Source organism: Carcharhinus amblyrhynchos, chromosome 26, assembly GCF_965287045.1.
Source record: "Carcharhinus amblyrhynchos chromosome 26, sCarAmb.v2.hapA, whole genome shotgun sequence".
Taxonomy (NCBI): Eukaryota; Metazoa; Chordata; class Chondrichthyes; order Carcharhiniformes; family Carcharhinidae; genus Carcharhinus; species Carcharhinus amblyrhynchos.
This window is the reverse complement of record NC_137349.1, coordinates 27029142-27053088: the sequence shown is the minus strand read 5'-3', so window position 1 is coordinate 27053088 and position 23947 is coordinate 27029142. Positions and strand designations below refer to the sequence as shown.

At 43.6% G+C, this 23947-nt stretch overlaps 1 protein-coding gene across 1 annotated transcript in view; it reads right to left on the bottom strand.

The window, feature by feature from the left end:
* Positions 1–23947, bottom strand: part of fbn3 (fibrillin 3) — a 227294-nt gene that overhangs the window by 156362 nt on the left and 46985 nt on the right. Inside the window, exons 6-7 of the mRNA XM_080212943.1 lie at positions 12253–12450; positions 11185–11310 (exon numbers count right to left, since the gene is read on the bottom strand). Of these exons, the coding sequence (XP_080069069.1) occupies positions 11185–11310; positions 12253–12450 (324 nt within the window). The remainder of the gene's footprint in view (positions 1–11184; positions 11311–12252; positions 12451–23947) is intronic.

Sequence of the window (23947 nt, the reverse complement as noted above, 5' to 3'; positions counted from 1 at the left end):
CCGTTCCCTGTGTGTCACAGGATTTGCCAATGGCCTGGATTCTTGACAAAGATGGAGAACAAGCCCGGAAACTGCAAGTACAGTGTGTGTCTATTCACTGTACCAGTGCAGTTTATGGGCACAGAAGTTCTTTAATTACTTTACTCCCACTACACCAAATGGCTCCTGTTCTGTGTTACCATCTGTGTTGCCATGTTACCATCTGGTGCCTTATGTTTCTCAGTGAAGTTAATAACAGAATCTAAAACAACTGTTCCTTTGAAAACACAAACTGCTGGAAACTCTCAGCAGATCAGGTAGCACCCACGGAGAGAGAGAGAGAGCGAGAGAAAGAGAGAGAGACAGAGAGAGACGGCAAGAGACGGAGACAGAGCACTACAAAGAAAGAGAGAGACAGAGAGAAACAGAGAGAGAAAGACAGAAAGACAGAGAGAGAGACCGAGAGACAGAGACAGAAAGAGGGACAGAGAGCGTGAGAGAGAGAGAGAGAAAGAGAGAGAGAGCGAGAGAGACAAAACTAGCAAGACTGAGCGAGAGAGACAGAGATACAGAGAGGGAGAGACAGAGTTAAAGGATGGAATTCTGTTACCTTACAGGGAGCCTCACCTACAGAATGGAAAATGGGTGATGTAGACACAAGTGCAGGGGGTGGATGAGGAGGTAGGATTCTCTCAGGAGTGGAGGGGGGTGGGGTGTAGGTCCAATAAGGGGCAGGTCAATAAGGATGTGCAGGTGGGTGGAGGGAACAGGAACACGTATAGAATCCCTAAAGTGCAGAAGGAGACCATTCTGCCCATCAAGTGCACTTATAACAATCTCACCCAGGCCATATCTCCATAACCCCATGTGTTTACCATGCTAATCCCACTGACACTAAGGGCCAATTAAGCATGACCAATCCACGTAATCTGTACAACTTTGGTGTGTGGGAGGAAATTTGAGCACCCGGAGGAAACCCGTGCAGACACGGGGAGAATGTGCAAACTCCACACAGACAGTCACCCGAGGCCGGAATTGAACCTGAGTCCCAAACCCAGTGCTTTAGATGCAAGAAAATTGTGTCCAAAGTTCCAGACCTTTCATCAAACCATATAGATCCTGAAAAGTGCTGGGGGAGGGGGAGAGACAATCAACCATTCCCAACACAGAAAGGCTGAATATTAATCGGCCGTTTCCAGGGCTTTTCTACCTCACACACCAACGATGAGTCTTGTATATTCACACACAATGAGTGAGTTTGGCTGCGTTCAATCCCTGGATGAGCCAATCATCGCCACAACTAACACAGTGGCTGTGAGATATTCACAGCGGCAGGAGCTGTGGTCAAACCTGATTTATACTCAGTTCTGAATGAACGATGGGCTGGCTTTTCCTCTAGGGTTCCATCAGAAATTGGGCCGGAGTGACAATGGCAGTAAGTGGTGGTGAGGTCTATCGCTAACTTTCCGTCCCATCCTTAATCAGACCATGCTCCCCTCCTCCTTCCCACGTCACCAAGAATGCTGCTTCCTTGCCTTGCTGCATGTGATGGCGAGGCAGCAGGGCTGGGTTCCCAACATATTTTTGTGTTAACCCATGTTTGCCGGGGAATACCTCAAGATGGAGAGTCGGATGCCTTGTATTCCTCATTAATAAAACTGAAGAATGCTGCACAGGCCCCGCAGGTAGTAGCCTATGGTGCTGCCATCTGCTGGCAGATGCTGTGGTTGGCACAGCGCTGCCAAGTGACTCATAAAACTCACAGTATCATAGAATCCCTACAGCACAGAAGGAGGCCATTCAGCCCATCGAGCCTGCACCAATAACAATCCCATCCAGGCCCTAACCCCATAACCCCCATGTATTTACCCTGCTAGACCCCCTGACACTAGGATCAATTTAGCATGGCCAATCAATCTAACGCACACAACTTTGGACTGTGGGAGAAAACCGGAGCACCCGGTGAAACCCATGCAGACGCGGGGAGAATGTGCAAACCCCACACAGACAGTGACAGAGGCCGGAATTGAACCTGGATCCCTGGCACTGTGAACTAACCATTCAGTGAACATTTCATTCTTCCAGAAATGGGAAAAGCGCTCATCCGAACATGTTAATCCTGTTGCTGGCCTAACGTTGAAAAGGTCTCTCACTGGCATTTTCTTCTTTTGTCTTTGATTCAAAAAGGAGGTGAAAATGAAATGTTTTGTGTTGCTCTTGCATAGGTTCTTGGTTAGTAAGTGGATCAGAGGTTATGGGGAAAAGGCAGGAGAATGGGGATGAGAAAAATATCAGCCATGTTTGAATGGTGGAGCAGACTCGATGGGCCGAGTGGCCTAATTCTGCTCCAATGCCTTATGGTCTCAGTCCCGCTCGGGTGAAGGCCTCTTCCATCTGCCTCCTCCTCAGCAAAGAAATGATCCAACTGCACTGTGTAAGCTGAGCAGTTTGGATAAGTTGCTGCTGACAGAATGCTGGCCAGTGATCAGCATTCCAGTCTGTGTAATTATCATTCTAAATTATAAAGCAATATGTCATGTAATTACTATCAGACTGGAAGTGGATGGAATCTAAATTAATACGTAAAAAAAGTCTAGTCACTTGAAGCCACTATTTTTAACCTTTGAACCTTTAGTGATCAGCTCCCAGTCTTAAGACAATAATGACTACCTACTGTCAAGGATCCTACATCAAATGACGAGGCTCTTTTGCAATTGGCATTTCAATTGTGATCAATCAGACTGCGCATGTTTATACTGCATTTGTGTGCACTTTTGTCTCTATGTATATGCACTGCTGAAACTCTCATCTACGCCTTTCTTACCTCTTGACTTCCAATGCTTCCCTTGCCCATCCTCCTGGGTTTTATCCTCTGTAAACTTGAGATTATCCAAAATTCTGCTGCCAGTGTCCTACCTCCCTGTCTGCTTCAGCTCCAACCAGCTGTGCTTCATTGGCTCCACGTACATCTTGATTTTAAAATCCCCATTCTGGTTTTCAAAGCTTATCATGGCCTTGCCCCTCCCATCGTTGTAATCTTTTCCAGCCTCACAATCTTCTGAGATATCTGTGCTCATCTAATTCTGGCCTCTTGAGTATCCACTGGGTGGGACTTTCTGTCCCTCCACAACAGATCTTGCGGCAGGGGGGGGCAACCTGCCACTGGCCAGCAGTGGGTTCTTCCAGTCCTACTGCTGTCAATGGGGTTTCCCATTGTTTGCGCCCTCCTTTACCAGGGGGGCACTGTCAGCGGGACTAGAAGATCCCACCGGTGGGAGTGGCTGGAAAATTTCAGCCATTATTTTAATTGCTCCATGATTGGAGGCTGTGCCTTCAGTGAATAGGTCAGGACTCTGGAATCCATGCTCCTCCATTCCATCACTCCCCTTTCCTCTTTTAACCTATCCGTTTGACCAGGTTTTTGATCATTTGAACCAATGGGTGGGATTTTACAGCCTCGTTCGTCCCAAAACCATAAAGTCCTGCCTGTGGTCAACAAACCTCACCATTGTCTGATTCCCGTGGCAGGCGGGACGATGAAATTCCGGCTAGTATCTCTTCCTGCAATACATGGTTGATTGTGAACAGGAAAGCCGTCGGCCACTGGAAGGTATCAATGGACCAGTCAAATGGGCAGAAGAATAGCAAATGGAATTCAATCTAGTGACAGTAATGCATTTGGGAACGGCAGACAAGGCAAGGAAATGGGTAATAAATGTTTGGATACTGGGCAGTGCAGAGGAATCGAGAGACCGTGGAATGCAAGTTCACAAAGCTTGAATGCAGCAGGACAGGTAGGCACGTGGGATACTGTAACTGTGGGATTTAGTAACTGAGGCACAGAATGTAAGTGCAGAGAGGTTATGTGTGAATTTTATAAAACACTAGCCAGACCACAGATATAAGCACTGAGTACAGTTCTGGTCACTGCATTAGAGAAAGGATTTGATTGCATTAAAGAGGATACAAAGGAGGTTTCTGAGAATGTTGCCAGGAATGGAGAATCGTAGCTCAGAGCAATGATTAGACAAGTTGAAGTTGTTTTCTTTGGAATATGCGAGGCTGGTTTAATTTGAGGTGCACAATATGATCAGGGGCCTGGACAGCGTGGATATAGAGGACATATTTCCCTTGGCAGAGTCAATAACCGGGGGGCATAGATTTGAAATAATTAGCAGAAGGACTAAAAGGGAGTTAAGAAGAATTTTGTTGTCTGGAACTTACTGCCATAAAAGGGTGATAGAAGCAGAAATCTTATTGCTTTATATACAGGATTAAGAACTTATTTGGAAATGCGCTTGAACTGCTGTAACCCTGAGAAGACCACGGGCCATGAGTTTTTTAGCTAGCACAGACATGATGAGCTGACTGGCCTCCTTCTGTGCCAAATATTTTCCCAGTGTGGGTCCGTGTTAGATTTTTGTGGCTGAGTGGGTGGGTGAAGTGCCTCAGAATGTTTTATTACGTGAAAGGAATCCCTTAAAACCAAATTGTTGTTGTTGCAAAAAGCAAAACACTGCAGATGCTGGAATCTGAAACAAAAACAGAAAATGCTGAAAAATCTCAACAGGTCTGACAGTGCCAGTGGTGGGAAAATAAAGACAATGTTTCTTAGATGACCCTTCACCCCAGACACACAGATGCTGTCAAACCTGCTGAGATTTTCCAGCATATTCTGTTTTTGTTGTTGCGGTTCTCTTGAATTAGGAGAGCTGAGCTAGGTGCAGTAGCTTGAATGGAGAGGTGGGTGTGACTGACCAAGTGAAACATTCATCCACAAATCAGCATCCAGTTTACGATTTAAAGTTTATGTATTAGTGTCACAAGTAGGCTTACATTAACACTGCAATGAAGTTACATTGAAGTGCAACAAAAGGACTGTGGTTGATGCAGACTTGATAGGCCAAATGGCCTCCTTCTGTACTGTAGGGATTCTAGGATTCCAACCAGCGCGTCTTTCAGACAGTGGAAGGGAACCAGAACACCCGGAGGAAACCCACGCAGACACAAGGAGAATGTGCAAACTCCACACAGACAGTGACCCGAGCCGGGAAACAAACTCGGGTCCCTGGCACTGTCAGGTAACAGTGCTAACCACTGTGCCATCCCTAAGTTGCTAAACGATGGGATTTCAGGGTGTGGAGGGCAAATGGGGATGCTCATTAAATAGTGATAGTGTTAAGTTCAGCTGTGACATGGAGTTTGATTCTGGTTAGTTACACTCAATTTGACCAAGCTTTCAATGTGATCTGAAATGAAAGTGAATTGGACACTCTGTTGACATCTTCTACACATTAAGCACTATGTAGGTGCGGAAGCAATAGAGTTGTGTCCGAGACATTTTCTCCCGCATCAAGTCAAGTCACGTGTTGTATTTTTTTAAAGTGGAAGTCAGTAACATGTGCTCTTATTCCTTTTGCTTTACTCCAGCATACTCTGAAAATCTGACAGCAGTTAAAATGCAGACCTGTGGCCTAAAGAAGACTTGTTACTAGTGAAGAGGTTTAATAGCAGTAATAAAGCTTACTCCAGGATTCAGAGTTTGAGCTCCAGGATTGGAACTAGATTTGGAGTTTGAGCAGCAGCTGACATGAATGCGGTGTCTCTGTCAGACTGACGGATCTGTAGTGTAGTGTGTTAATACACGTGGTCACCCCACAGCTTAAGAGTATGCAAGGAGAAAGGGGATGGGTGATCATCATAGAAGATCATAGATCATAGAACCTTACAGAGCAGAAAGAGGCCCTTCGGCCCATCGAGTCTGCACTGAACACAATCCCACCCAGGCCCTACCTCCATATCCTTACATATTATACTCACTAATCCCTCTAACCTACACATCCCTGGACATTAAGGGGCAATTTTTTTTTAGAATAACCAATCAACCTAACCTGCACATCTTTGGACTGTGAGAGGAAACCTGAGGAAACCCACACAGACACGAGGAAAATGTGCAAACTCCACACAGACAGTGACCCGAGCCAGGAATCGAACCCAGGACCCTGGAGCCATGAAGCAGCAGTGCTAACCGCTGTGCTACCGTGCCGCCCGTATCAGCAGATAGTCAATTGACTTTATAGACGAAAAGGGATTGGTTTAGGTTAGTGGGTCATTGTTTTGTAACTGGTCGGTGCAACATCGTGGGCCGAAGGGCCTGTTCTGCGCTGTAATGTTCTATGTTCTATGAAACAGGCAAGCAGAACAAGAGTCCACTGAGTGCATCCCACTCTCCAACCTGTATTCTGTTCTGAATACCAATGGAAGTGATGGTTATTTTGGACAGCACAGCCAGAGATAAATCCATGGCACCACAGGTGCACTGTACAGAGGGGGCACAAAGATTGGAGGAGCAATAACGATAGGAGATTGGGTAGCTCAGGGAATTGACAGGCATTTCAGCAGATGTGAATGTAGGACGGTGTGTCGTTTCCCTGGTATTCGGGTTATCAGTGAACGGGAATGGCTGAAGAGCACCATGAGGGAGGTCTTGTAAAACAGTCAGCTGCCATGCTCCACATTGGTATCAATGACGTAGGCAGAAAGAGTGATGTGGTCCTGCAGTCAGGATTTAAGGAGCTAGGTTAGAATCTAGCAAGTGGAGCCTCAAAAGTAGTCATCTCTGGATGTGTAAGTGAGTATAGAAACAGGAAGGAAAAGCAGGTGGATATGTGACTGGAAAGATGGTGCAGAAGGAGAGGCTTTAGATCCCTGGGATATTGGGAAGATGGGGCCTAAAATTCAGCCTTAATGGGCTGCACCGAAATAAAACCAAGATTGAGTTCCTTGTGGAGTGATTTGCTAGCGCTGTTTGGGAAAGTTTAACTTAACTTGGCAGGGATGTGCAAACCAGGAGATAATATCAGAAAGGAATACCAAGGACCTGAATACTGGCAGAAATAGATAGTACTAAAATAGGAAATAGTAAGTTTTTGCAAATTCATTCATGGGACATGGGTGTCGCTGGCTGGCCAGAATTTATTGTAAAAAGTCTCACAACACCAGGTTAAAGTCCAACCAGTTTATTTGACAGTAAACCCACAAGCTTTTGGACTCTCAGGCTCCTTCTTCAGGTGAGAGAGAAGTTGCGTTCACAAACAGGATATATACAAACACAAACTCAATTTACAAGAGAATGGATGAAATGCAAATCTTTACAGGTAAACAAGTCCTAAAGGTATAGACAATGTGAGTGGAGAAAGGGCCAAGCACAGGTTAAAGGAGTATATATTGTCTCGAGCCAGGATAGTGAGATTTTGCAAGCCCAGGCAAGTCATTATGGGGGTTACAGATAGTGTGACAAGAACCCAAGATCCCGGTTGAGGCCGTCCTCATGTGTGTGGAACTTGGCTGTCAGTCTCTGCTTAGCGATTCTGTGTTGTCGTGTGCCGTGAAGGCCGCCTTGGAGAACACTCACCCAAAGATCAAAGGCTGAATGCCCATGACTGTTGAAGCTTGTGAGTTTACTATCAAATAAACTGGTTGGACTTTAACCTGGTGTTGTGAGACTTTTTACTGTGTTTACCCCAGTCCAACGCCGGTATCTCCACATCAGCATTTATTGCCCATTCCTAGTAGCCCGAGGACTGTTAAGAGTCAGCCACATTACTGGGGCTCTGGAGTCACATGTAGGCCAGACCAGGTAAGGACGGCAGATTTCCTTGCCTAAAGAGCATTAGTAAACCAAGTGCATTTTTCCCACAATCGACAATGGCTTCACCATCATCAGTAGATTTTTAATTCCAGGTTTTTTTTATTGAATTCAAATTCCACCATCTGCGGGATTCGAACCCAGCTCCCCAGAACATTAGTTGAGTTTCTGGATTAATAGTCCAGTGGTGATACCACTAGGCCATCAGAATAGGGGCAAAAGTTTAAATCAGGGTTACTGCGCATGTATGTGAATACACAGCATGGTAAATAAGATTATGAATCACAGACATAGATTGCCACGTGTAACTGTGATGTTATAGCTGGAAGAGTTCTGATTCAAAGGGCAGGACTGGGTATTAAGTATCACTGGAAACAAGGTGTTCAGAGTATATAGGAAAGGAAGAAAGGGGGGAGGGGTGGCAATATAGATTAAGAACAATGCAGTGCTGGAGACAGAAGATGTCCCAAAAGAAAGACTCATGGACAACATTTATTTGACGTGAGCTAAGGAAGAAAAAACGGTGCAATTACATTGCTTGATGTAGGCCACTGACTAATGGGAAAGATGTAGAGGATCTACAAGGAAATTACAGAGAGGCGCAAGAAATATAGACTAGTTATAATGAAGGAACTTTAATTATCCAAATATTGACATAAATAGTAGCAATGAATAGCAGAAAGAGGCAAGATTCTCTATGATATTTTCAAGAATGTTTTCCACAGTACTACATTTCTAGAGCAACAAGGGAGGAGGCACTGCGAGACCTGGTTCTCAGCAATGAGGTGGGCTAAATGGATTAATTGTAAGTAAGAGAACATTTAAGGGACAGTGATCATCATATTATAAAGTTTAGGTGGATAAGGTCAAAGAACTATCCAGAGTAAGAGTAATTAACCGGGGCAAAGCCATCTTCAATGGGAGAGGAATGGATCTGGGTCAGGTAAATTGGAATTAAAGATTGACATAAAAAACAGTACATGAACAATGGGATTCCTTTAAAGAAGGGATAGTTTTGGCACAGTCAAGGTATATACCCACAAAGAGAAAGATAGGTGTAAAGATTCACTTTCACAGATTTTGTCAGTGAACACTAAAAGGATTTATTAACAAGAAATGCACAGCAGTCTCAGGGCTGTAGCTAGCTCCCATAATGTCTCTTTACCAAAGAGGACTCCACCCTGGAGTAATTCCCTACTCTGAGACACCATTGGTCACCCAAGCCAGGTGACCCTTACTCTGCTGTGTTGCCCTTAAAGGGACAATCACAACAATAGGACAAACATCTGCGGACCTCCCTGGATAATGAAAGAGATAGAGATTAAGATGAAGAAGAAAGAAATGTGCTTAAGACGATGTCAGGCGGATAGACCAACTGAAAAACAGACTGAATATAGAAGGTTCAGATGGGAATTGAAGTATCAAGTAAGAGAAGCAAAGAGAGAGTGTGAAAAGAAACTGGAAGCTAACATAAAAGGGGAGCACAAAGTCTTCAATTGAGATATAAATAGTAAAAAGGTGGTTAGAGGAGGAGTGGGACTATTTAGGGACCAAAAAAGGGGATTTATGGGTGGAAGAAAGGAGCAAGGCTGAAATATTAAATAAATATTTAGTATCTGAGATCAATAAAGAAGATGATGTTGCCCTGGCTTTGATGGAAGTGGAGTTAATTCAGACATTAGAAAATTTAAAGGAGAAGGTATTGGATGAGATTGTCTGTTTTAAAGTTGCTAATTCGCTGGGACCAGATGAGATAATCCAAGGATACAGGAGGAAGTGAGAGCGGAAATTGTGGAATCACTGGTCATATTTTTCCAATCTTCCTTAGACTCAGGGAGTCAGAGTACTCAGTCAGAGTACTGGAGAATTGTAATGTTAGACCCTCGTTCAAAAAAAGTGTGAAGATAAGCTCAGCAACTATAAGCCAATCAAGCTTCTAAACACAATAATTTGGGACAAAATTAAGAGTCACGTGGACAAATGTGGGTTAATTAAGGAAAGCCAGCACAAATATGTTACAGTCAAATCATTTTTAACAACTTGCTAGTGTTTTTTTTAAAGGCTAACAGAGAAGGTTGATGAGGGCAATAATGTTGACGTGATGCTCATAAACCTCCATAAGGCATTTGACACAGTGCCGTACAACACACATATGAGCAAAGTTATAGATCGTGGAATAAAAGGGACAGTAGCAACATGGATATAGAATTGGCTAAGTGACAGGGAATGGAGAGTGGTGGTTAATGGATGTTTCAGAATGGAGAAAGGTTTGTAATGAAGTTCCCTGGGGACAGAATTGGGGTCTTTGTTCTCTTGATACATATTAGTGACCTGGACCTTGGTGCATACGACACAATTTCAAAACTTGCATATGATACGGAACTTAGAAGCGTTGTGAACCATCTGGCAGATAGTGTAGAACTTCACATGGACACAGGCAGATTGGTGGAATGGGTGGACGAGTGCCAAATGGAGCTCGTGTTGAGAAGTATAAAGTGATTCATTTTTTTAGGAAGAACGCAGACAAATGAAATAAAACAAAGGGTACAATTCTAAAGGAGATGCAGGAGCAGAGAGTCATTGAAGGTGACAGGACAGGTGAAGCCAGTGGTTATTAAAGTATACAGTAATCTAGGCTTTATTAATAGGAGAATTTAATACAAGAACAAGGAAGTTACATTAAACTTGTATAAAATACTGGTTTGGTATCAACTGGAATTTGCATCCAGCTCTGGGCATCGCACTTTAGGAAAAATGTGAAGGAATTAGTGGGATTCAGAAAAGATTCATGAGAATGGTGCCAGGGATGAGGAATTTTAGTTACACACATAGATTGTGCAGTTGGGACTTTTCCCATTGGAGAAGTGAAGGTTGAAAGGAGATTTGATGGATGAACATGTTCAAAATCATGGGAAATCTGGACAGAGTAGATTGGGAGTAAAATGATCCTCTTGATGGAAGATTGAGAACAGCAGAATACAAATTTAAAGTAATTGGCAAAAAAAAGCAATGGATTATTGAGGAGAAACCTTCTTTACGCAGCGAATGGTTAGGATTTGGAATGCACTACCTGAAAGTGTGGTGGAGACAGAGCCAATCGAGGCATTCAAGAGGGAATTGGATTATTATTTGAAAAGGTAGAATGTGCAGGGTTACGAAGGGAAGGTGGGAGAATGGCACTAGGTGATTGGTTCATTCAATGAGCTCACAGAGATATGATGGGCAGAATTATCTCCTTTTCTGCTGGAGCATTCTGCTGACTCATACTTGACTCAAAACTTAACTCTTGTTTCTCTCTCCACAGCAGCTGCCAGGCCTGCCGAGTGTATCCAGCAGTTTCTGTTTTTGTTTTTGTATTAATACGGAAATGAGAAGCTCAGTGCACCAGTAACTTTTTAACAGAAGCCAAAACTGGTGGCAGTGCCCCCTGATGTTGGCAGCAAATTAACTCCTGAATCATGTGGGTGATCGGGGAGGAACAAGTAAATGGTGAGAGAGAAACAATTCCAGCGGGAAAGAGTGGGATAAATGGATTTGGAACAGCAAGCTGCACCTACCTTCACACTTCTGCGTGTTCTCGCTCTGTTTGTGCCCAGCTGGACATTTGCATTCATATGATCCCACGGTGTTGATGCAGTTCCCTCCCTGGCACAGGCCTGGGATGGCCTGACACTCATCCACATCTATCAAAGGAAATACATCAGGCTTAGTTCGCTGTTCAACCGCAAAGAATCTTTCGGGCTTGGTCCTTCTGAACATAGGATCTGCAGCCCTGAGGGCGGATGGGCTTCGAGATGTCACTCCTCCGAGCTGATCTTTAATTACTTGCAGACAGAGGCTGTCCCCAGTTACTCAGGTAATTGGGCACAGCATTTATTCTGTCTCTGAATACCTGAGTACGCAGTCTGTGCCCCAAGGCAGTGCCAACACACAATGCCACAGTCTCCACCATGGGTTAAGGCAAGGAAGCAGGTTCCAAACTCACCCCAGCCGCATCAAGGATTGAACCCTGTGCTGTTGGTGCTAATCCGATCTACGCCAGCCAATTGAGCCAGCCAGTCTCCCAAGGAGTCCAAGTCGCTGTGGCGACTTGTACTTTTACATGTATTTTGTAGCTCAGAGCTTTGAACAATGGCAATGAAGACATCAACTTTCTTTCCCTCACACAATGAAAATCTCTCCCGCTCTTACTGCCTGCCATTGGTGTGTGTTGGAAGGAGTTACAACTTGATACTCAACTCTGCCTGGCTACGTTATAGATGCACCTTCCTTGGGCATCAGCTCCTGGAATGGGACCGGAGCTGCCAGCTCAAAGACAGGGAAGCTCCCTCCTGTGCCACAATGCTTGTGTATTTACCAGACAGGTTGTGTACCTACTGTGCCTGATTACCTGAAAATATAGATTCTGCACTGCTCAGTAACACAACTCAGGGAAATGGTCCCACCTTCCAGAAGCACTTAAATAAGGTGGGAATGGAGAAGAGATATCCATCCAGATAGGGGCAGGGAGATGGAAACAGAGCTTGGCTGAGAATCCAGTGGTAACCCTCTGGCATATTGGACCAGCTCAGAGGGAAAGCTCAGTCGAACCGTCAGTAATTTCAATGAAGAATGTAGGTGCTTACCTTGACAGGCTCCGCTGCGGATGTTGGGGATGAAACCACGGCGACAGGGGTGAGGCTGTGCTGGGCACATCTCGCACGGATGGCCCCAGGCTCGGCCAATGGTGGCACAGCAGAGGGTTTTGGTGCAGACAATGCCACTCAGTTGTCCCTGGCACATTTGGTTATTGACCTGAGTGAAGCATGGGCCAGTCCGGTAATCTGTAGAGGAGAACAGCGCCAGTGAAAAGGACGTCAAGTTTTCAATAGCTGGTTGGTGATGGAGAACATCATAGCCGCACACTAGTCTCCACAATGTTAATAACAGCAGCTATACTCCCTGGATATAAGCTATAATACCTTAAAAATATATTTTAGAGTGCTGTTTTTCTGGACTGGCACTGTTTCATAGAATCCCTACAGTACAGAAAGAGGCCATTCAGCCCACTGAGTCTGTACCAACCACAAGCGTACCAACCGTAATCCCAATTATTTACCCTGCTACTCCCTTGACACTAAGGGGCAATTTAGCATGGCCAATCCACCTAACTTTTGATTGTGGGAGGAAACCAGGGTACCCAGAAGAAAACCATGAAGACATGGGGAGAATGTGCAAACTCCACACAGACAGTGACCTGAGACTGGAATTGAACCTGGGTCCCTAGCGCTGTAAAGTAGCAGTGCTAACCAGTGCTCAGCAATTCACCAAAGATCCTTGGACAGCACCTTTCAAACCCTGAACCACTTCCATCTAGAAGGTAAAGGGCAGCAGATAAATGGGAACACCACCACCTGCAAGTTCCCCTCCAAGCTACTCACCATCCTGGTTTGGAAATACGTTGCCGTTCCTTTGCAGTCGCTGGGTCAAAATCTTGGAACTTCCTCCCTAACAGCATTGTGGGTCAACCCACAGCATGTGGACTGCAGCGATTCAAGAAGGTAGCTCACCACCACCTTCTCAAGGGCAACTAGAGATGGGCAATACATGCCAGCCAGCCAGCGATGCCCATGTCTCACGAATGGATAAAAATAACACTGTGCCACCATGCCACTTGGAGCCTGAGTGCAGGTAACTATTATGGAATGGAACTGAGACAGTGTGCCACTATTTCCTGACATATAGGGGTTAAGCTCCCCATTGGCAATGCAACTTTGGGAATGCTTAAAATAAAACTACTTAAAATAAAATTACTGGTGTCACCTGGAGGCTAGAATCTTCAGCAGGATTAAGCTTCCTTAAAATAAAACTCCCAAAGGAAGCTTAATCCTGCTGCAGATTCTAGCCTCCAGGTGACACCAGTAATCAAACGCTCAATCCGTTTCTGTGATGTTATTTGTTCTGTTATTTTAGCAGAATTCACAGCTGTATTAAAATGATCAAGAGACAGCCAGTAACTGGTGATATCACACCCAGTTATAATCTAGATTTCAGTTTTGTTAAATTAACTATAAGAACATATTGGCTGGCTGACAGGAAATTAAATAGCTGAAACAAAAATGACCTCATTGCCTCACTTCATGAATCTTTCACAGCCCACACACCTGCAGCAGATTTATCACAAAGCTTGGGTTTAATATGCCTCAGTGAAAATTTTATATAAGTACAATGTGGCAAATGCAGAACTTCAGGTGAAGTTTTATAACCCAAGCAGGTTTACAGTGAATTAACTAACTAATCCCTGCTATTCTGGGACATGATTTGAGGAGATTGTAAAGTGTTTTTTTGAAAAAATTCCCAGACATTCCCCAATATCCCGAGCAACTGAAACAACTCTTAAACAAAGTCTTGAATGGCATCAACAGGAACTGTACCGACACACAGAGTGCACACGCCTGTACAGAGGCACACAGGTAGACATGGTCACACTACACATACACTCTCCGTACACACACACACATCCCACACACATACACACACCCCACACACATAAGCACACCCCACACACATACGCACACATGCACACACACACACACGCACACTCACACACCCACCCACACACAGTCTCCAAACACACACACTCACATGCACATTCCACACACACACTGCACACATGCACACTCCATACAAGCACACTCCCCACACCACTCCCCCCACCACACACACACACACACACACACACACACACACACACACACACACACACACACACACACACACACACACACACACACAGTCTCCACACACACACAAACCCACACACACACGCACACACACCCGTGGGCTCAGCAACTGCCCTTAGTCAAACAGAAAATCAGTAGCAAGGCATCTGAACTCCATGTTTAATAGTCTGCTTTAAAAAGCATTATCACCTCATAAATTACACAGAATCTCCATTTGCTGCATCTTGTGTTACATTCAGACAAGAAAATCACTTCCTGCAGTAAAGTACTGGAATTCTTTTTACATCACAGGTGACTCCACAGCCTCAACAACAACAGGCAGCTGCTATTCGATAGCTGTGATTCCCGGTGTTAGATTTTAACATTCAGATATGCAGCCCTGGGCGGTCAAGGTGATGATGGATCCACACTGCAGGCTGCCACGCAGAGAAACTGGACTCCAACAGAACTGGATCCAAGTTCTTGCATCTCAAACCGGGATTTGCTGTTAGGCAGCGGAGAGGCACCAGAAACTAACTGGGCAATGTCACCAAGGGGCAGTCACCACACTAAATGTGCTAACTATGCTGGCACAGTTAAAACTCGAAGCAGGCGAGAATGCAGCCAGAAAGTTGGACCACAGGGAGAGAATAAGAAGTAGGATGGAATAGTTGAATAATGGAGCAGGGTCTTGGAGTGAAAGGGGATGAAGATCTGAAGATGCTGGTGGAGGAAATTCCTGAGGGTGGTAGGAAGTTGGGGCCTTAACGGTGGTCTGGAATGTAGACCCCCACCCCGCCTGTGGGTAATGAAGGATGAAGACACAATGTAGGGGATGGAGATCGGGTGGGGGGGGGGGGGCAAGAAGATAGAAAAAGATGGCAAAAATAGAGGAAGATGAGGACATTTTTATCTATTTATTCTTTTTCATTCATCTGTGGGATATGGGTTTTGCTGGCTGGCCAGCATTTATTGCCCATCCTTAATCGCCCTTGGAGAATAGTTGAGAATCACCACATTGCCGTGGCTCTGGAGTCACACGTAGGCCAGACCAGGTAAGGATGGTAGATTTCCTTCCCTAAAGGACGTTAGTGAACCAGATTTGTTTTTCCAGCAAAAAACAATGTTTTCATGGTAATCAGTAGATTCTTAATTCCAGATATTTTTATTGAATTCACATTCCACCATCTACCGTTATTTGCCCTCATCAGCCTTCTCTATTGGCCTTTAAAAAAAACCCAGCAAGTTGTTAAATATGATTTGACTTTAACACATTTGTGCTGGCTTTCATTAATTAACCTGCATTTGTCCATGTGACTCTTAATTTTGTCCCAAGTTATTGATTTTAGAAGCTTGACTGGCCTATAGTTGCTGGGCTTATCTTCACACTTTATTAGAACAAGGGGGTAACATTTACAATTCTCCAGTCTTCTGACACCACTCCCTCAGTCTAATGAAGATTGGAAAACTATGACCAGTGTCTCCACAATTTCCACTCTCACCTCCTTTAGAACATTAGCTAACAATAATGTAGTGATAATACCACTGGGCCACTGCCTTCCCATAAGACTGAGGATGTTAGTCGATGCAGATGCTGGGGTGGGAAGAGATGAGGATCTGAAGGTGATTGGGGATAAGAATCTAAGAGTGTTGGAATGAGGACCAAGACATCATTGAAATCTATGTTAATAAGACACATGACTCTCCCAACAGTAAGGAGGTTTCTTTACACCCCGCCAAGTCATGCCTAACCTTCACACTTCAGAAACAAAAATGAGAAAAGTCATTTTAACACCTGTCAACAATTGAAAATTCCTTTTTTGGAAAACTTTAGTCCTGGAATGCAATTCCCCAAAGTCTTGCTGACCCACTGTGTGCGATTTGGACATCTGGAATTTATCAAAAGTCTGGAATCCTAGAAGTTTGCTCCCCAGAGGCAGGGGTACAACATATACACAGATGTCTTACTCTTTCTCAGGAATAACCACCTTTGACTAAAGTTATTTATTTATTTTACTTAAAGGGATCCTGACTCAAATTCCTTCATTGCTCTTTGATTGAAGAACTTGGAGTACTGAGTTTCCTTAAAGGCCCCATATGTTGTCTCATTTTTTTCCAGTGTCTGAGAAACATATATTTATAGTGATAATTCATACCGGCCCCAAGATCTTGACAGGTTCTAGTTCCACTCTACCATCCAGCTGCTGATAAAAGTACCAAAAAGAACCATGGCGGCATTTTTTGTGTCCTTTCTGTGATAAGTCTTCCCGTGTCCCCAACTCTCACTTGATTTCTCACATACAGAATAGGGCTTTGTCCCTCCATCACCTTCCTGATTTCCACTGATCCACATTGGTGATTGTTCCTTCAGCTTCCAAGACCATAATCTTTTGCATTTCCAATCTAATCCTCTTTACCTCGCTCCTCCTTTAAATCAATCCCTAAAGTCTAATTCTTAGACAAACCTGTCATTCATTTAACACCTTTAATGGACCTGCGAGCACTTTGTCAAACCTTGTCAACGCACTGTCAAAGGCGACTTGTTGTATGGTGTGAAAGGTAAAGTCGTCATAATCCCACAGGACTATAGTCTGTTCCCCTCATGAAGCGGAGAACTGACTGATGGTGATTTAACCTGAGGATCACCATTAGCACTGCTACCTCACAGCACCAGGGACCCTAGTTCAATTCGCGGCTTGGGTGACTGTCTGTGTGGATTTTGCACGCTCTCCCCATGTCTGCAAGGGTTTCCTCCGGGTGCTCCAGTTGTCTCCCACAGTACTAAAGACTTGCTGGTTGGCTGCATCGGCCATGCTAAATTCTCCCTCAGTGTACCCGAACAGGCGTTGGAGTGTAGCGACTAGGGGATTTTTGCAGTAACTTCATTGCAGTGTTAATATAACCTTATTTGTGACACTGATGAATAAAAAAACTGTTAAGAAGAGGCTGATTCCAATTTCTTTGTAGTTTTGGGGAAAACAAACAGAAGCAAACTGCCCTTATTTATTTATTAGTCACAAGTAGGCTTACATAAGCTGTATTGAATTGTTGATATCTCTCTTCCACTGACTTATGATTACTCTGAAATGATTAACACTTCTATTGCATTTGGCTTCTGTGTACTATTGACCAATGATTAAGCTTTTCATTTGACTCATTGTTATCCTGCTATAATGGCCTATACTTTATCTATCCAAATATCTATGGCTACTTTGTTAGCATAACATATGTTTTGTTTGTATAGCAGCCAGAAACAATACTTTTCACCGTATGTTAATACATGTGGCAATAATAAATCAAATCAAAATCAAATCAAATCAAATCAAATCATTCTGTTCCATTGACTGAATGAGCTGGTTCATTGACTCATAGCCACCTTGAGTTACACTCTCAGAGTTATGAAGCCAATGCGCAGAGTGGGAAAGGCAATCCCTTAATCCAGCTCCTTGCTTGCTCCAAAAATCAATGGCCAAGAAAGCCAATCTTCCCTGGTTACATGCAAATGGAGAATCAGCTACAAGCTTGTTCCATCATATGAGCTGAGCTAGAGGTCAAAGTGAGGATCTTAGCTCCTTCTAATGCTCTGTGTCAAAAAACGAGCAGTGTTGTTTACTAACCTGGGCGTGAATTACTGAAATATTGGGAAGATAGGGTACAATAATTAGCCATGGACCACAAGGAACTCTCTCTGTTAAAGAGAAACACAAGTGGTTATGCAGCTTGGGGGAGACCACTTCACATCAAGTATAGGGCAAGGCAAGGAGGCAGCCCTCCATTAACTGCAACAGCCACAACAAGGATTGACCCTACACCACTGGCATCATCCTGCACTATGGCCATCGAACCAACTCATCTAACACCCACCAAATATTGAAAATAAATAGAAGCTCATCATATACTGGAGGTTAACATTCCAGAATGATAAAATGAAACTGTTAAGATTTAGTTTTAAATGACTTGAGCATCAAGGAATGTATTTCTGTTCACAACATTGCTGAAAATATGACCTAGTGTTCAATTTTACTATGGAACACTAGTGGTGTTCTGCAGGGATCAGTGCTGTTTGTAACATATACAAATGACTTGGAAGAAAATGAAGCTGATCTGATTAGCACGTTTGTGGATGATACTAAGATTGGTGGGGTTGCAGATAGTGATGAAGAGAATACAGCAGGATGTAGATAGGCTGGAAAATTGGCGGACAAATGGCAGATGGAAGTTAATCCGGACAAATACAAATTGATGCATTTTGGTAGATCCAATTCAGGTGGGAGCTAAAAAATAAATGGCAGAACCATCAGGAGCATAGATACACAGAGAGATCTGGGAATACAGGTCCACAGATCCCAAAAAATGGCAGCACAGGTGGAAAAGGTGGTGAAGAAAGTATATGGCATGCCTACCTTCATTGGATGGGGCATTGAGTACGAAAGTTGACAAATTATGCTACAGTTATATAAAACATTGGTTAGGCCACATTTGGAATCCAATTCTGGTCACCATACTACCAGAAGTACATGGAAACTTTGGAGAGAATACAAAAAAAGGTTTACTGGGATGCTGCCTGATACGGAGGGTATTAGCTCTGAGGAGAGATTGAATAAACTGGGATTGTTCTCCCTGGAAAGACAGAGGCTTGGGGCAACCTGATAGAAGTTTATAAAATTATGAGGAGTATGGATAGTTGGAATCTTTTTCCCAGGGCAGAAATGACAATTACAAGGGTGCACAAGTTCAAGGTAAGGGGGGAAAAGTTCAGTGGAAATGTGTGGGGAAGTTATTTTACACAGAGGGTGGTGGGGGTCTGGAATGCACTGCCAAATGAGGTGGTTGAAGCGGATGCGTTAGCAATATTTAAGACGTATCTGGATAGACACATGAACAGACAGGGAATAGAGGGATACGTACGGTTGGTCTACGTAGGACAACGTGATCGGCGCAGGCTTGGAGGGCCTGTTCCTGTGCTGTACTGTTCTTTGTACAAGGATAAAATGAAACTGAAATTGATAAGCAAGTCAAACCAGAGTTTCAGGCCAGACACAGAGTTAATTTTGATTGAAACAAAATATTTTGGGCTGACTGATCAGCAGTAAGATCCAGAAGCTATGATATGTGTTTGTGAAATGGATGGGGCATGATCAAGAGAGACATCAGACTGTCAGCACATTTCCGGAGAGAGATGTGATTAAGACTTATGGTTAAAAGTTGGGTAGATGAGGCCTGAGATCTAACAAAATGAGGCAGGTTTCTTGGGTCTAATGCCCATTTCCTGTTTCTAAAAATTCCTCTGTGGTTGCTCACCCCGTATTAGTTTTATCCAAATCAATTGAAGAGGACAGGAGTGTTTGGTATTCATTAGTTCCCTGTCAGGCATCTGGTTTGTATATAATATAGAAAATCAGCCACCACAAATTGTCCTTTCATGTTGTTGTAGTGGAATCATCAAATTAGCAGTTACCAATCCACAATTGCAAGACAGGAAACAAGTAATATCTAACTCAGTAACAGAAGTATATGCAATGCTCCAACGTTACATGACAGGGAGAAGCAGGGTTAGATGGATATGTATACATAGTGATGTGATATATTGTGTAGCAGTGTTATCCAGTATTTTAGCCACATGTGGCTAATTGGGAATCCAGATGTGGTTAATTGCATTTCTGATTTGTAAATAAAAAATGGAGTCATTTATACTGTTGTGTATGTGATTTCAAGTATTCATCGGTATAATGAATAAATGCGCGATTTAACCTTGTGCATGTTTCGCTAAAATGGTGAGACAAAAAGTAGAATGTGCAAGTGTTTACTCATCATTCTATGTACTCTTTCATTACGGCTTATTGATTATCTGCCAAAATGTGTAATATGGACAAAAATATGAAGTTATCACCATGGAAACACCAGCATCATTGTGTGGGAGAGGAGATTTGAGTGCAATATTTTTTTAAAAATCTGGAATTAAAAGTCTAACGACGTTCATGAAACCATTGTTGTACAGACCCATCAGGTTCACTAATGTCCTTCAGGGAGGGAGACCTGCTGTCCTTACCTGGTCTGGCTGACATGTGACTCCAGATCCACAGCAATGTGGTTGACTCTTAAATGCCTTCAGGGATGGGCAACAAATATTGGTCCAGCCAGTGACACCCACCTCCCATGAATGAATGAAGATAAAGATGTCATCTGGTCAGCTCGACCAGCTGGAGGGGGAAATTCAACCCTTAAGGAGAAGCTCCAACAAAGGAAAACAGCTAATGGTACCAAACCACATTCTGGATGGAAAGTGGGATGTGTCTCATTGCCAGCCTTCTTATTAATCACTTTGAAGAAGTTACAGGGGTATATATTAAAAGACAATAGCATCCCAATGTTTAGGTGGCAATGTAGATTTTGGTGTGTAACTCTGTAGGAGTGTACTATGTAGCACATTGTACGGCCAGGATCTTTCACTACTGAGAGGCAATGTGTTTTGTACAGTGCATTATCATTCCAACAATGCAAAATGGGCTCCACGTATGAAACTCTGCCCTTTTACATGACATCAAAGAACATTTCAATAACTTCATCTTGGGGTTTGCAAAATTCAATTATTTCCTGTCCGCTTATCATTTAATTGAAATGCTGGATTAAATAACTGCCTCGAAAATGATGCCTCTTTTATCTATTATGCTCTGTATGCGATACTGTCACTTTCTCCTTTGAACCATAATAATTCTTGGGTCATCGAGTGACACGTGTTCAGAAACACCAGGATTAAGCTGCACAGATTGTACCAAAGCAGCAATGCAAACAGGTTAAGATTCAGGAGCAAGTTTATACAATAACTATAATGGGGAAAGCAACACAGTGACCGGAATTTTACCGTCCCGCCCACCGTGGGAATCAGAGCAGGCGAGGGATGCACCATGGAAAGGTCCATTGACCTTGGGCAGGATTTCACAGTTTCGGAATGAGTGAGACCATAAAATCCCACCCAACTAGTCTGCGCTGGTGGTTGCCCTTTATATGACCAATGCTTCAAATCCCTTGTACCCACAGGTGTGGGGGTGGGTGGGAGAGTCCAAGGAATAAAACATAAATCTAACCAAAGAGCCTGAGATGAGTGAGAGAAAGAGAGAGAAATGCAGCAGCAGGAATGGAATCTGGTATTCCAGTCATCATAAGTCTTGGGCCATCGAGTGACATCGGTTGGGAAACACCTGCCAATTTCTCATTTATGGTACCTGGATTAATCTGTATAAATTACATTAAAGTTGCCATGTGAACCAGTTGGGATTGAGGCTGGGAAAGCTTTATTCAGGAGCCAGGTGGATTGAACTTGCCAAAGGTCTGAAGATCCTGTTGACATCTTTCAGCTGTATCTCATTAGTTTGTTTTACATAGTTCAGTGAAGTATTAAATATCAGATTTTCATAACTCTTATCCCAAAACAGCGATACAATTCAATATACGCTCAATAGATGCTTTTGTTTGGTCTGGTGGTGGGGTGGAGGGAGGAATAGGTTCGAAGGATTAAATCATAGAATCCGTACAGTGCAGAAAGGGTGAGGAAGATTGAAATGATCAAGGGTAATGGGGGAGATTTGATGTTCCCGGGGTTGATGGGGGTAGTATTGGGGTGCGGGGATGGGACAGTGTTGTAGGGAAATATTGAAAGATCGTGGAAATGATAGCAAGTTTGATTGTTCAGTTGGGAGAATGCATTTCTTTACTCCTTGGCCCCCAAGAAATGCTGAAAAGACTTGACTCGGTCTCTCCTGCCGCTGTATTACTAGGCCGGAATTTTACCCCAAATCGGGGTGGGCGAGACTCGCAGAACAGAAGTCTCCGTTGGTCTCAGGCAGGATTTTACAAGCCTTGCCCAAGCAAAGTCTTAAAATCCTGCCCCTAAATTCTGCTAAACCCAACCCACAGGTGTTAAAGCTAACTGTGGTGATATTTGAGGCACACGGCCCCATTGAAATATCTGAACAATGAACCTGCCTTTGTACAAGTGGTTATTCAATGCCCGTTATCCACGTTAAAATTGGAAGGAGGGTCGGATTCTGATTTCTGAAATTTTAAACACTTCCCCCACACTGGTTGACCTGTGGGGTGAAACTCCGCAGTGTGTTGAGAACCCGCAGTCAAATAAACATTTTCAATTTTAATCTTATACTTTACCAGAAAGATGCATTCAGGGAAGCAGATTGTACAAAGCATGTCAAATGGGGGGAAGTTTATTAGAAAATGCTCAGACGTTATAATCATAAGACCTGAAAAATGAATTTTGAAGCAGCAGAAAATCTAGTCAGCATTAAAACTGAAATAGATCACAATTCACATCAGGTCAATACTGTTCAAACAAGCATCTGTTTGATGGACAGTTGGAAAACAATGAAGAGATTTGAGCATTTGGTAGTTAGGTGCTAATTCTTCCACATTTCACATTCTGCAATCTTTTGAGCCACAGTTAGTTTGTGTCAAGATTGTACATTGGCCAGAATTCTCTGACCTCGCCCACAGCTGCCATTCTTCAGTCCCGCTGCAGTGGAGGGAGTTTTGGCTGAGCACCAAGTTCTCCATTCTCACTGGCAGTGGTGGCGGGGCGACCGAGATCGGAGGATCCCGATCATTATCTTTTGTGACCCATTTGCTACTAACCCACTAATTCTCCAACAATCTCTGATGTGCTTGTCAAAGCTTTATTAGAGTCACATGTACACTCCATCCACCCACATCTGGCACCTTCTCAAAGAATTCTGTCAATATCACAAGTTGATACTTTTGATCTTGTCAGACATAAAGATGCCTGATAGCTGGCACAGAGTTCCCCAGCACAAAACAGAATAAATAATCCATGCATAATGAAATAGGAAACAGAAGAAGTAGAATCTGTCTGGGACAGTGAACAGACTATGGAGTCACCTAATAATTTAGGATTTTGTGGGTTATCTTAAAATGCAATCTCACAATGTCTGCCCTTGGAAATCCTCATCTTCAGTTTTCTCTTTCTCATAAGATCTACTGGCTTTTAATATTAATACTCGGTATTAACCTATTCTTCATCTTCAGGTAGCATCTCTGATTAATTGAGGGTTGCTGAACCACAGCTTACGCTGTGATTTTATTAAGGGGTAGGGCACGGGGCCCCAATTCTACCTCGGCCAGAGTGGGAATGGAACCTCACATTGTTGGTTCATTCTGAACCATACTCTAGCAGATTATGGATCTATGAACATTTGCTCAGAGAGGCTGCTGAACACAAAGGAAAGATTATACTTGTCACTCCTGCCTCAGGAATTGCCAGACACTTGGGATTATCTCCAACTCACTGTCTGAGCAGATGTCTTCTTTGTTTTCCAGGCTGGGGTTAGTGGGATTGTCCACATTGTTGAAGTTTATTTATTTATTAGGGTTGCAAGTAGGCTTACATTAACATTAACACTGAAGTTACTGTGAAAATCCCCTCATCGTCACATCTGGTGCCTGTTTGGGTACATTGAGGGAGAACTTAGCATGGCCAATACACCTAACCAGCATGTCTTTTGGTGTCTGGGAGGAAACTGAAGTGCCCAGAGGAAACCAATGCAATGGGGAGAACATGCAGACTCCGCACAGACAGTGTCATGAATCGAAC